At 44.1% G+C, this 13,791-nt stretch overlaps 3 protein-coding genes across 7 annotated transcripts in view; 2 read left to right on the forward strand and 1 right to left on the reverse strand.

The window, feature by feature from the left end:
• The window catches only part of shroom2a (shroom family member 2a), a 51,200-nt gene extending 46,498 nt beyond the window's left edge, over positions 1-4,702 (forward strand). For 3 of the 5 annotated variants that reach the window (XM_030727796.1, XM_030727795.1, XM_030727797.1), the window contains 4 exons: positions 325-879; positions 2,348-2,513; positions 2,614-2,886; positions 4,069-4,341. In XM_030727796.1, coding sequence (XP_030583656.1) covers positions 325-879; positions 2,348-2,513; positions 2,614-2,886; positions 4,069-4,341 — 1,267 coding nt within the window. Of the gene's footprint in view, positions 1-324; positions 880-2,347; positions 2,514-2,613; positions 2,887-4,068 lie in introns of all 5 variants that reach the window. The other 2 variants (XM_030727798.1, XM_030727794.1) reach the window with 1 other exon arrangement.
• Positions 4,703-8,190: 3,488 nt separating this feature from the next.
• On the forward strand, positions 8,191-8,928 carry cldn34a (claudin 34a). The gene has a single exon (XM_030726522.1). It carries the CDS (start codon positions 8,191-8,193, stop codon positions 8,926-8,928), a length of 738 nt encoding a protein of 245 aa, XP_030582382.1.
• A 3,309-nt stretch (positions 8,929-12,237) lies between these two features.
• Positions 12,238-12,921, reverse strand: cldn33b (claudin 33b). Its single transcript, XM_030728266.1, has one exon. It carries the CDS (start codon positions 12,895-12,897, stop codon positions 12,238-12,240), a length of 660 nt encoding a protein of 219 aa, XP_030584126.1. The 5' UTR covers positions 12,898-12,921.
• Between the last annotated feature and the right edge of the window lie 870 nt (positions 12,922-13,791).

A 13,791-nucleotide genomic window follows, 5' to 3' on the forward strand; every position in this document is an offset into this window, starting at 1 on the left:
CGTAGAGGGGACGAGCAATTCTGGGATAATTCTGTCAGAATGTAAACTCCTCGACTACTTAAGCCCCAAACATGAAGCTGTTTGCTCATTTTCTTGATTCGGATCTAATTGATAGCATCTGTAGCAAACTTATGACTCTACAGTACTACAGAAAGTGGTGGGAGGAGTCCAGATGTCTTGGATATCTGAGCACACTGGGCATGGAAAAAAATCTCTCTTGCCATCATGCAGTGAAACTTTAAATCAGCTTATGGCTGGGAGAACTGCAACAAGAGATTTTCCTCTTCTTTAAGTGGAAATTTTCTTCTCTTTCTGATTTTGCAGGATGGAGCATGTGATAGAAAACCAAAACCCTGCAGTAAGGAAAGTGCCCATAAGGATTGTGCACTCAGAAGGAAGCACAGAGAAGGAAAATGCACCGTTTTTGCAGCACAGCGACCCCCCGGGCATTGAAGCTGAGGGGCACGGTGTGACTCGGCTCGGCAGTCTCGGAGCTGCAGGTCAGGACTCGGTTTTCTGTGCCTTCACCAGGCAGAAGGAGCCTGACAGCACCCCGGTCCCTCAGAGGGACATATACATGACCACTATAGGAGAACACATCCAACCGCCGCCACCGCCCACAGATGTGTCCAGTAGCAGCAACAAATCAGCTACAAACACAGGAGTGTCCAAGGAGGAGGACCAGAAGAGAGAGGAGCTGGCCAGGGACATCATGGGGAAAGATAAAACACTAGCTGATATTCTGGATCAGAGCAAGATGAAGACCACAATGGACTTGATGGAGGGCCTCTTCCCCCAAGGGGAGCAGCTGGTGGAAGAAGCTCACCAGCGCAGGAAGGTGCAGCCAAAGCAGGCAAACTCCCGGCCTGCTGAAGAAAGGTGAGCCTCACGGTCGTTCACAGGTGCTACTCAGAGCTTTGCAGACCGCCTGTTGTAGCTGTGTCCTGTCACCAGGGGGCAGTGTCCGAAGTATGAAGAGAAAACCAGTCTGTGGGATACTTTTGCTTATGTTGGCCGTTTAGCTTAGCCCGAGTGCAGAGATGACAACAAAGATCATAGAATACAAAAACGTCTTCATACTGGAGAAAAACTGACCACTACGGCCATCATCTGTGCCTCTCTCCTGTTTTTCCCTTTTAAAGCCAGGTTTTCAACCAATCAGCTTTCAGCTTTTTTCTTGGAGGACTATGTGCGAGTGCATCTCAGTAAACTCTGCTTTAGTTGACTTCCGACAGTTCCACTCGCTCGGAAGACACCTTTTTGTCTTTTTGTGTCCGACACGGTTGTTTTTTTTGTTTTTGTTTTTTGCGTGGTTTCATGTCACACTGGTAGCATTTCAGGAGCTTAAGGCTATACTGGATGTCTTTTATTTTATTTTTTTATTTTGAAAATACACCTTTCTCTCTGCTTGATGTAGATTTGCAAAAAATAAAGTGTGGGTGATTACCAAGGTGGTGTCACTTTGCATAGTGAAGGATTCTGGGTAACACAGACATGTTCGTGTGTGGGTAGAATGCTGATTGGTTGAAAAGGTGGCTTGAACAGGAAAAGGAGGGGCAGCTGAGTTAACCACAAAGGGGAGAAGGGTGAAAAAAATAATCTGATTTAAAAAGGGAAAAAAAAAAAAAGCAGCAGGAGAAGCACAGGCAGTCGATGCAGGGCTCAGTTTTCATTGTTTTTCCCTTTCCTGTATATTATGACTCCTGTGTTGTCTGTGGTAGCTGAAGGACCAACAATCATACAAGTGTCCCACATTAACAGTTATTCCATGTTTTTTTGACGCTGCCCCTGTTGAAAGCACACAGCTACAACATGTAGATTGGAGCCTATCTCAGCTGTCACAGAGGCAGGGTACACCCCGGACAGGTCGGCAGTCTGTCGCAGGGCTAACAGAGAGACAGTTTAGAATCAATCAACTTTGAAGTGTGGGAGGAAGCCAGAGTACCCAGAGTGGACCCACACAGACAGGAGAGAAAATGCAAACTCCACACAGAAAGGCCCCAAACTTTACCAAACTTGTAGTAGCTCATGCTTAAATGTTTAAATTCCTCTCACTACAAAGCTGTGCCTGTGCTTAATTATTATTTTACTTACAAACAAGCTGACCCACATGAGAGAGGGCTGACTCCCATCATCTTTGCAGCTGCTTTTATGGCACATTTAAATTTGTCAGTCAGTAACTTACCTGCTTATCACACCATGTTTTAAAATGATGATTGTGGGAGGGAAAAAAATGATGATTGTGTCAGCATATACATGTTAGTCATCTTTGAGGTGAAACTTCCTGGAGAATGCAGTGTTGATATGTTTTTTTGCATTTCTGAGTTTCTTATTGAATTAATTTCAGGGAAAAGGACGACAGCATGGCAGCAGCTGCCACGATGGTGACCAGCTCTGCATATTACAGCACGTCTGCTCCCAAAGCCGAGCTCCTTATCAAGATGAAGGACATGCAGGAGCAGGAGGAGGAAGACTCTGAAGATGAGCTGGACATTGATTTGGCCAATAAGAAGGTACCAAAATCCAGATTTTGCTCATTTAAGAGCTTCACCCATTGCACTGTTTTGCACTAATCTCTCAGCTTTGTCATCATTTTTTCTGTTCTTGCTGCAGCAAGAGCTGATCGACAGCCTCAGCAAGAAGCTCCAAGTGCTGCGAGAGGCCCGGGAGAGTCTTCAGGAGGACATCCTGGACAACAACGCTCTGGGAGAAGAGGTGGAAGCCCGGGTCCAGCAGGTGTGCAAACCCAACGAGTTGGACAAGTTCAAGATGTTTGTCGGGGATTTGGACAAGGTGGTGAGTCTGCTGCTGTCCCTTTCGGGCCGGCTGGCCAGAGTGGAGAACGCCCTCAACAGTTTGGAGGAGGATGCTACGCCCGAGGAGAGGGTGAGTAAACCTTTAGAGGAAGTTCCACTTCAGGCACAGATGAGGGATGAAAAATTTATTATAAGCCTGATGGAAGCCGGTAATAAATGGGTCTGTTTAGCTTAAGGGTGGCTTAGCTGAAGAGAGTTTGATTTACCTCAGGTTAGTTGGATGCACGCTATGAGGGACAGGCCAGCAGAGGCCTCTCCTCATAATTCGCCTTCTTTCAGACACTCAAAAGACTGCATGGGTTCAAACAGCAGTAATATGTTTTAAGATTTCCTCAGGTATGCCTTCATGTCAGCAGTTTTATTAACGAGGGTCCAAAGGCGTTTGAAAAAACCCCACTGAAAGTCTTTATTTTAAATCTGGCCCACAGGGTCATATGATCACAGGAAAAATAAGGGACTTAAGGATTTTAAAACAGTGAGCACAACTACGTGAAACAAAAATGGGGAAGCGAAACAAACCGTTAAATCCTAGAAGAAACCTGGATACAGTAATGTGTTTTCCGATGGAAGCAGCTCAGTCTCAGGGAGGGTGTTCAGCTGGAAGAAGTCAGCTGGGCACTTCATGGAAAAATCAGCGAGTTTTTTTTCTCTGTGATAACTTTAGTCCATTTTATGAAGCCATGCATCATTTTACCTGCATACTAAGAAATCTTACGTGCCACGCGGTGGGTGGGTTGAATTGTGGCATCTGATTAAAGGCCCCTTTTTTCCTCATGGATGGATGGCTGGATTTGAGCCATGATGCCATCTAAAGAGAAGGAAGCGTGGCTAGAAATCAAAATGTAGGTGAAAAGGATGCCTTTTATATGCTGTAACTTGTTTTGATCAGAGACCAACTCACACCTCCTTTTCTCATTGTATCAAGAGCTTTAATGGGTCTGTAGAGCTATTGGGAGGAAGACGTAACAAATCTAAGCTTTTTACATTTATTGATGACCAATGACAAGCTAAATGTTAAACCTCACCTGAAGTCTGCTTTCTTCCCATGGTCTCACAATTGCATATGCTACAAAGGTCACGTTTCAGGAAATTTCAGGGGGGACAAAATGCTGTTATTGTGATGTATTTAGGTATATCGTGAATAATAATAACTGTTAAGAAGAATCACTTTTAACTTAAGTGCACTGCTGTCAATTATGTCAGTTAAAATTAGGTCTACATCCTTTCACACCCTCTCTTTCTTCTTCCTCAGCGTACGCTGATTGAGAAGAGGAAGCTGCTGATCCGACAGCACGAGGACGCGAAGGAGCTGAAGGAGAACCTGGACCGCCGGGAGCGCGTGGTTTACGATATCCTGGCGAACTACCTGCAGGAGGACAGCCTCGCAGACTACGAGCACTTTGTGAAGATGAAGTCGGCGCTCATCATCGAGCAGCGCAAGCTCGAGGATAAAATCAAGCTGGGCGAGGAGCAGCTGAAGTGTCTGATGGACAGCCTGCCCATAGAGCAGAGGCTGGCCCTGTGAGGAGGATGGACTCTGTTGGGTCTGAGTGAGAGTCACGTGGCTTCAGGCTGCACCTGAGGCCTGTGGCCAGCAGGTGGCGGCACAGTTGAGAACCTGCACATAAACAGCCTGTTTGGTGCATTTTTGTGACTTTTTGAGCATGTGTGCACATCACATCCACAGCAACCACGAGAAACTTTTTTTTTTTTTTTTAAGATGTTGTTTTTTGGCATCAACCAACCACTGGACTAATGTCCTTTAGGCTTTGTTCTTATGTTTTTTGTTTTTGTTTTGTTTTGTTTTTTTTAGTAATTTATTATAGCCTTTTGAATCTGGAGGAGACAGTATTTTATCTTCAACTGATTTAGCTGACGTGTGTTACACACTGAGCATTTAAGAGTATTTATCAAGTTTAAATAATGTCACATGATCTGTAAAGTCTGGCTAAATATGTCAGTAAATTCAACTTTCCTTTAACTTTTACACTCTAACTAGTGGCCTTTTTACTAAAATGCTGTGCCCTTGCTTTCCTCACTGAAGAAACATTTCCTCGAGATGAAGCTGGTCGCACCTGCAGAGAGAGGAGAGTGTTTAACATCACTGAACAGAAGAAGCACTTCACATCGAGACTTTGAAACGTCACATTTGAAGTGCCCTGTGAATCACTGCGATCGCTCTTCAGTCCACTTCTGCAGGTCGCGTTCCCCTGAGCTGTTTTTTTTTTCTATTTTATGCACAGGCAAAAAAAATAAATCTACAGGATGACATCACCGCATATATGTCAACCAGGTGTTTCATCTTCTCTCTTTGCTGTTTTTGTTATTCACAGTGTAGAAGTTGAATTTCAGCACTAAAAAAAAAAACTGTTCAGGTTGATCATTACGCAAACAGAGATGGAACTAAAGACCTCAAACTTCAGATTTCAGACTTTATGGATTAAATCTGTCTCCCTGATATTAGAGACTTTTCCTGCACATTTGAGTTTGTTACAGTTTCACTCGCTTCGTGCGCTGCTGCATCCCAAACGTCTTAAACACTTTGTCAGCTGTGCTCCTTTCTGTCAAATAAAAGCATCTGCTGTAGAGTCTGATGTCGTCTTCTTCTTCTTCTCTCCGGTGTCATTCATTAACTCCACCACACCTTGCTCTCTCTCCCGATGAACTCTGATATGTCAGGGAGTATATTTAATGGCCCTCTCACATAACAAAAGCTGGTCACACTGCATCTGTGGGAGGATTTGGTCCATATTACAAAGGCGAGACACATCTAGGTGAGTTAAATAATGAAATCTTACAGGGAGTGGTTTTGTTTCACTGCAACTTTTAAAGATTTTAATGGATAACTAAGTACAGCAGAGCTCAGACAGACGCTGCTTATAGTAGTTATAAAACAAGCTCTCGCCTTGTTTCTACTGGAGCTTTCAATTTCAAGATGACAACCTTCTCAAAACATCTGAAGGCAGTGTTTTTCTCCTTAATGTGCTGAAATTAAACTGATAATAGAACATATTCAGATTAGTGACTTGACTTCAGAAATGTGGTTTTATTGCTGGTTATTTAGCATTTGTTCTTAAATGTCAATAATCTGAATATGTGTGTCCAGCGGCTGTTTTTAATAATAACAGTCACTGCACATGTTCATTATGTAAGAAAACACCATACGTTTGAGTCATGTCACGTTTAAGAACACATTTGGTTGTTCAGTGTTTGCACAGAAGCTTTATTTACGACTGAAGCACAAAGTCTAACAGTTCAGGAAAAGTGGACTAAATAAGAAGATGAACTTCTGACTGATATAATACATAAGATCGTTTTTGGTGAACATATTTTTACTTGGCTAAAAAGATGTAACCAAACTATTTAAAGGAAATTTTTTAATGGTAACATGTAACAAGAAGATGGTTATCAAAGTGTTTCAGTGATCTCTCTCTATATATGTGTTGGAAGACGAATACACTTAAAGATGAACATTATATCAGCAGCAGGCAAATATTCTGATATATTGGCTCAGGTCACTGATCAGTTTCTATTCTCTGTATTTAGTGGAAGAAGTATTTCTGCTGTAGCCAAGGATAGGGTACAGGGAAAAACCTTAGATGAACAAACAGCTAAAAGTATGAATGAGAAGTTGAAAATGAATAATTTTCTTATTTATAATCAATGATACTGTAAATATGTGTTCTGGTCCTTGCTTCTGTACATATTGCACTTGTGTGTTCTCACTCTCTTGTTGGTGTTTAACTGAGACCTGAGTTGTGTGTTCAAATGACAGTTAAAATCCTTCAATCCTAAAAATCTAGACCAAAAAATGTGGCTAAAAGGTAGAAATTGTTAGCCAACAGGATGTCTCAACAGTTGACACTGTGAGCTAAAAGCATAGCTTAAAATTTCAAGTTGTCAGCTAATAGTATGGATGAATAGTTTAAATGAATCAGAAGTGACACAGTACAGAATGAGCCTGGCAGAGGTAGGAAGCAAAAGATTCCCAAAACTAGTGAGAGACGTGTCTAAAGACCCCAGAACAACTGCAGACACTAGTGAATGACTCAGCCACGTCGGGGATTGTAGCCTCAAAGAAGACAATCACTAGAGCCCTGCACAGGAATGGACTGCAGACTGAAGACCAAGAAAAAACTCCACGTCTGTAGAAGAGACACCTTTAAACCAGACTGAAGTATGCTAAGGACAGCCTGGAGAAAGGTTATGCATACTGAACACACGTCCTTTGGTCAGATGAGATGAAACTACAGCACCTTGGCCACAGAGGTGCTGCTTATGTTTGGAGAAAGAAGGGAGAGGTGTACAACCCAAAGAACACCATCCCCACAGTGAAACATGGAGGTGGGAGTATTATGCTGCAGGGATGCTTCAGTGCACCTGGAACTGGGGAGCTCATCAAAGGTGGAAGGAATCATGAAGAAAGGATATGTGAAGGTTTTGAAAGAAAAACTCAAGCAGTCGGCAGCAAAACTGAGTCTGGGTCATCGCTTTGTCTTCCAGCGTGACACCGACCCAAAACATATGTCGCTCCTGCTGAAGAACTACCTGCAGAAGACCAGAGTGTGCTTTACTAACTGGCCTGCTCAAAGTCCTGACATGAAGCCCACTGGAAATCTGTGGGGTGAGCAGAAGACTGAGGTCCATGCCAGAAGACTTTCAAATCTGGAGGAGCTCCAGAGATTCCCCAAAGAAGAACGGGCTGGGATTGCTCAGGAGACGTGTGAGACTTCCTGAAAACTACAACAAACTGCAGGCTGTTAGCCAAAAAAAAAGGAAAAAAAGCATATACAATTTACCATCAGAATCTGGGGGGCTAAAAATTTTTGTTTTTGTGTGCAAAGTAAAATCCTCTAAGCATCCAAAACAAAACTTTTTGTAGCAGGGCTAATAATTCTGTCCTCATCTGTAAATGTAATCACTAAAGATAAACTGAAACCGGGCCAGGTCCACTTTAAAATGAATTTAAAAAACCAATCTGTACATGGTGTGCTAATTCTGCTGCTTCATCCTACAGCTTCTGCAGCATCGGCAAACCACTTTGCAACCCACCTGCTCCTTTTCATGTTGCTTCTGCGTTACTCAGTTCCACCTTCTTCGTGTGCGGCCAACTCTGAACGACTGCAGACGGGAACAATCTGCTGACTGAAATGTGTTTTCATAATTTGGTAAGTAAACCCTTTAAAGAGTCCCTTTGAGATCTTTTGGCCAAAAGGTGTCAAACTTCCAAAATCCAAATAAGATTTAAGAATAATAGTGTAGTATTAACTACCCACTGGTAATTTTAACGCAGCTTTGTGTGTTGTTGTTTCCAGCAGGAGTGATGACTCCAGCGAGCCAGCAATCTGTAAAGTAGAGGTCACACCGGACAGCGATGATTCACCTCGCTCACACGGCTCACTGGCAGTTCCTGGGCCTGATAGTCGGATTCCTGGCATGGATCCTCACAATGACTACAGTCGGCCTCAACGAGTGGCGCCTCTGGCAAGTAGCCAATGTGTCCGTCATCACCTCGGGCGAGGCCTGGGTGGGTATTTGGAGGGTGTGCTTCTACAGTCATGACGTTCCCGGGATGGAGAACTGTCAGAGCATCAGCATTTCAGACATCTTTGCTCCAGTGGAGATCGCTGTGGCTCAGGTGCTGATGATGCTCGCAGTCATCTTTGGCCTCGCCGGGAACATCAGCGGTGCAGTGGCCGTGAGGATGGTCTACTTCTCCGTGGAAGATTGCAGAAACATTAGGCTGGTCTTCCTGCTGGCGGGGGTGCTGTATTTGCTCTCAGCGACGTCCTCCTTGGTGCCGCTGGTGTGGAACATGAGCTCCGTGCTGAAAAACAGCACCATAGACTTTCCTCCTGAGTTCCAAATCCCTGCTCCTCCTGTCAGTCAGCGAATTGGCTCGGCCATCGGAGTGGGCCTCTGCACCTCTATTGCGATGTTCGTAAGTGGCCTGCTTTTCCTCTGCTACCGGTACGCATGGCGGGCCGTGAGCACAGAGGGCCCCAGAGACCCACTCGATGGCCCCTGGACTCTGACAACACTGCCACAGAAATCTGAACTGTCAAACAGAGTCGGAAATGGCATCGATAATGCCTCCTTTCATCGTGAATAGCATCTCAGGACACCTGCCATGATGAAAAGCAACAAGGGAAGCTGACTTCAGGCTTGGTTCAATGTTGGAAGACTTAAAGCAAAAAAATTCCTGATACCTTAACAGTAACCAGAAAACTGAAAGAGAGAAATACTGATCAATCATATTATTGCCATAAAAACAGTGATTTCCTTATACTGTTAAGAAAACCTACGGATTATTTACCTGCTAGACTCTATTTTAGGTTTACGTGACTTTTAAAGCTACAGGATTGAAGTTCAGGGATGGCTGCTTATCTGCAGATGTAATAATAAACTTTATCTCTTTTACTGAGGAGTGCTGTGTGTTTCTGTGCATTAGTAGCCTCGGTTTTTGTGTAACAACTGTATAATGGGTGTTTACACACACAGGCCTGTGGGAGGTGACATAACATTTCAAGGTGTGGCTTCTTACAAGCTCCATGTGAGGAGGGGTAACAGTCGGCCAGGTTGTCTGGAGGTTCTGCACACGTGACCTGGGTAGGAGGCTGACGAGAGCAGGCATGTGAGCGTGGAGAGGGGACCGCCTCACTGTGGTGATTGTTACGAGGAAAGGCACTCACACACACACACACACACACACACACACACACTGGCCCAGTGGCCGGCTTCACCTCTCTGGAGGCGGCTAGCTGATGGAGAAGAAAAAGGCCTCTTCAGAAGAGCACAACTCTCTGTCAGAAACACAAGGCTCAGAAGTGGATGACTGGCAGACCTGCTCTACACACTGCAGAAAATCATTATTTTTATTGCGTATAATTAAATGTTACTGAAAAAAACAGTCCTCTAAAAAAAAGTCATAAATAATTCGTTGTCCACCTTTTCTTCCGTCTCCACAACCCTGCGACTTACCTTTGTCATACATATCCTTCAGCAGATAAAGCTGTTGTGCTTTGTCATCTACTTTTATCACTTAACAATGTTTTATGGATGAAAACTGATAAGACGACTGATTGCAAACATTTCATATCAAAGTCTGTAGAGTTTAACCGAAAGTTAACCACAGGTGGATGACATCTTAGCCCGTGGACTGAGATTTTATTTGCAGAAAATCTGTGGTAAAACTCTAGGAAGATGAGCAATTCTGTATCAAAAGGTGCTTTACCCTCCTTAAAACATTAATCATGATAAAAATCATATTTTTATTCTGTCTTATCTGAGTCTTATCCATGTGTCGCCAGTGGGAGAAAAAAAAGCTGAAGTTGCCGTCTCAAGGTGGATTAGCAGCTGAAACTGATCGCTAAAAATATGGATGTTACAATTGTTGCAAAAAACAACAGCTGCTAAAATGTAGTTAAAGCAGAGGTTTGATGGTCACAATAGCTGGTAGTAGGCTCAGAGTTTGTAACGTTTTCCCTAAAGTCTAACCCGAGAGTTCCTGCACTTTCAGAAGGAACTGAGCAACTTCGCCTGAGTCAGCCTCAACTCAGGAGTTAGGAAGAAGCACTGTTTTTAAGCAGACTCTGTCCTGGTGACCATTAAAATTAAAGTTAAGTGATTCAAAATAACTGCACAATAAAAGTGTCATACGCTAGATGGTAGATAGGCTAATGCCAAAACACACTGCCTAAATTAGCGCTCTCATGGCTGCCAAGTGGTTAGACTTTGTTCTAGAATGGCTAAAGAGAAAGAATAGGATTACGGCCGCTCACGTGGTTTAATTTGAATAACTTGTGTAATTTGTTGTTAAAAGCTTTTCCCCCCTGAAAGTTATACTTCTATCACCATCTTTGTTGAATTCTCCAGCAGATTTCAGTTCAGGATTCTTTTGGGTGCTGCGTCTCTGCAAGTACCAAGTACACTTGGTAATGATTCCTGTGCAAGCCTGTATTTTACTGATATTTGTACTTCAAAGAATGTGAATACCTTGGAGTATTGCTGCGTAGGTAAAAGGGTTATGTTAATGGTTAGCATGGAAGCCTGTAGTTCCCGCCATCTAAAGTTGAAACCGAGGCTCAAATGATCTTTGCTTATTGACACCTTGGCACAGGTTTGTTTGTTTGCAGTCAGATATATTTAGACATAATTATTCATGACTAAAAGACTTGCTGTTTCTGCTTACAGTAAGATAAAAGAAGATCTCTGCAGTTGCTTTTGTTGCCTCCATGCTGGTTGCTGTTCACACACTGGGAGATTGTGTGGCGTCAGAGGACAGGAGGGTCCCTTTCAGTCTGCCCCAGAGGCCTGACAGAAACACTGTTAGCCTCTTCAGGAGCAAAGACTGGCACGTCTTTGGCACCTCAGGTAACTTGTGCTCCTGTGACAACTTCATTATCTGTCATTAACTTCATCCCATAAAAGCTAACTCCACAGACATGAGCCATCACGGAGGTTTATAAAACCTCCTCCTCCCATGCAATAACACATCATGTCAATGTACTTGAGTGTATGTAAATGACACAGACAGTTATGAATTGCAGAACACGGTGGCACCCTCTGACCTCGGCAAATTTGTGTAATTATGTCAGCCTTGTGCTACATTCTTCACAGTACACAGTGCCCATTAAAGCGTTCATTAAACACAGCTTAGCTCAGCGAGTGACCAGGAAATCTGGTGGAATTAGACTCAAGCTGTGTTTCCACCGCCGCAGACACACCTGACAAACCGAGAGACGGCTGTTTTTAGTCCCACTTTGTCGTCTGAGAGTCACAGACGAGCAGGGGGAGCTGATGGGGACTAAGGAAAAGAGCAGCCATGTCTGCACCTCTGACATAACTGGAGTCAAACCTACTCATGGGTTCAGAAAACATTTGAACAACATGAACTGAAAAAATAAAGTATATTCCATTAAAGAATACAGAAAATTTACCTTTTCTTAATGGAAAAAAAATATCTTTTTTTCAACGGGATTGTGATGAAATTCTTTATGCAAATCATCTCAGTTTGCAACTCAAGAATAGTTTCTGCTTTAAGAATTGTTCTGTATGGTTTCAGACTGGGAATAACGTACAATCACAGCATTTAAAAAGCCTGTAATTTTTCCTGTAAGAGAAAGATCCTGAAGCCTCTCCAGAACAAGGGATAAAAAGCCATTTGTAAAACATATCTTTAAAAAATAGATTTATTTTAATTGATCACAGCAGGTCGTCTTAAAATGTTTGATTGTGCGGGTGAGTGCCATAAAGTGGCTGAAACAGGGTGTCAGTATCACCGTCTGGGACCCATTTTTTTTAATAACTATTACACAGTACGTTGTCTCTGTTGTTTACATCATTGCTGTAAAGCGGTTCGAGGTGCAGTTCTACCGGTGATTATGTTGTGATGTCAGTCTCTACGCAGATAAATCATCCATTAAACGTACTCTGAGCGCTTCCTGAAATTTGCACCTGTGCCCATCACCTGGTACCTCCGCTGCAGCACAGGCTGAGGCTCCACCTGAGAGCAGGAGCGGGAGCTGACCAAGATCAGGCCAGCCACTATGAGGAGGAATCCCGCCACCCAGCCGCAGAACAGAGCGTGTCCAAACTCCCACCGAGGCACCACGTCAGGTAACTTATCGTCAAAGAAATGTATCACTGCTAAGTGTGCCATATAGGAGACTGGGATCAGACACAGCACCCCAGAAACCATCCCCAGCACCCCTCCTGTGATGGTTAAAATCCTCTTGGTTTGTTGACCGCTGTCCTCTTTACAGCTGTGGACCAGGTTGAGTCCAGGTATAGCCACTAGAATTCCCAGCATGCCCACGGAGAGGGCAGCGCACATGAGGATGCGAGCCAGCTTGAGGTCTCTGGAAAGGCCCAGCAGGCTGTCATAAGCCCTACACTCCATGCCTCCAAAGGCCTGGACCACACAGGTCTCCCACAGGCCCAGCTCGTAACTCTCCACAGGCAGCAGTGCAGTAGACATGGTAAGCCACTGCGGTAAGATAGTGGTGGCTAAAGCGCACAGCCATGCTCCAACATAGACCAGCATCCCCAGCAGCTCCAAAGCGCAGGCGCATGTGTCCATGTTTCTCTCCCTCTCTCTGGCCTCCACGCTTGACAGAGCCGCAAGAGTTCTTCTTCTTCTCTGGCTGCACTTCAGATGGAGAGGCCTGTCACTGTGCAGTCAGGACAGGAGCTGCTCAAAACACCTGATAATTAGAGCTGAACGCTCCGGCTCTGGGCTCTGATCTCGTTCTCAAACAGTTCCCACTCAGAGGAGCACACATCTTCTGCTGCTGGAGGGAGCGGAGGGGGGGCCCTGCTCGGCCCTCCCCTTTGTGGTCCTCCTGTTCCCGCTGCTGTGCCAATGGGCAGCAGGGGCACAGGCAGAGATGGCCACGATTTGATGAGACCATTGCAACGTGCTGATCCGAAACTGCAGGGCATGAGGGATGTCATTAAATGCAGACAGGATTATTTTTACGCTGAGGAAAAAAGTCCCTGAGGTTCAGTTTGCATCCTGCAATCCAGCAATAACTGGTTACAATTATATGAGCAAGGGGCCACTTACCAGAGCAAACTCAGGTTATTATTTACAAATGCTAAACACCCTTCTCATAAACTGAGCTGCCTCTAAAGGTGTTGTGTTAAGCCTTCAGTTCTGTTTTCAAGCGGTTTTTCCAGTGAACTCATGAGTGGACTGGTTAGAAAAACACTTCACTCTTAGAGCATCGTAGAGGCAGAAGTACACAACTAGGCCCTCAGTTGATTTATTACCAGTGAAATATGTAATATAAGTAGGGATGCACTGAGATTTATTAATAACCTTTTAAGTAGATTTAAAAATATATTAATATTTTTGACATATTCCTGCTGGTGGGATAGCAGCTCACACAGCCAGGCTGTCTGCTGCATGTGACTGAATCTAAAACAACAGAGAAGCTTATTGTGTGCTCTCGTATGAACACTGAATCGCTTG

Source organism: Archocentrus centrarchus, chromosome 4 (genome assembly GCF_007364275.1).
Source record: "Archocentrus centrarchus isolate MPI-CPG fArcCen1 chromosome 4, fArcCen1, whole genome shotgun sequence".
NCBI classification, from domain to species: Eukaryota; Metazoa; Chordata; class Actinopteri; order Cichliformes; family Cichlidae; genus Archocentrus; species Archocentrus centrarchus.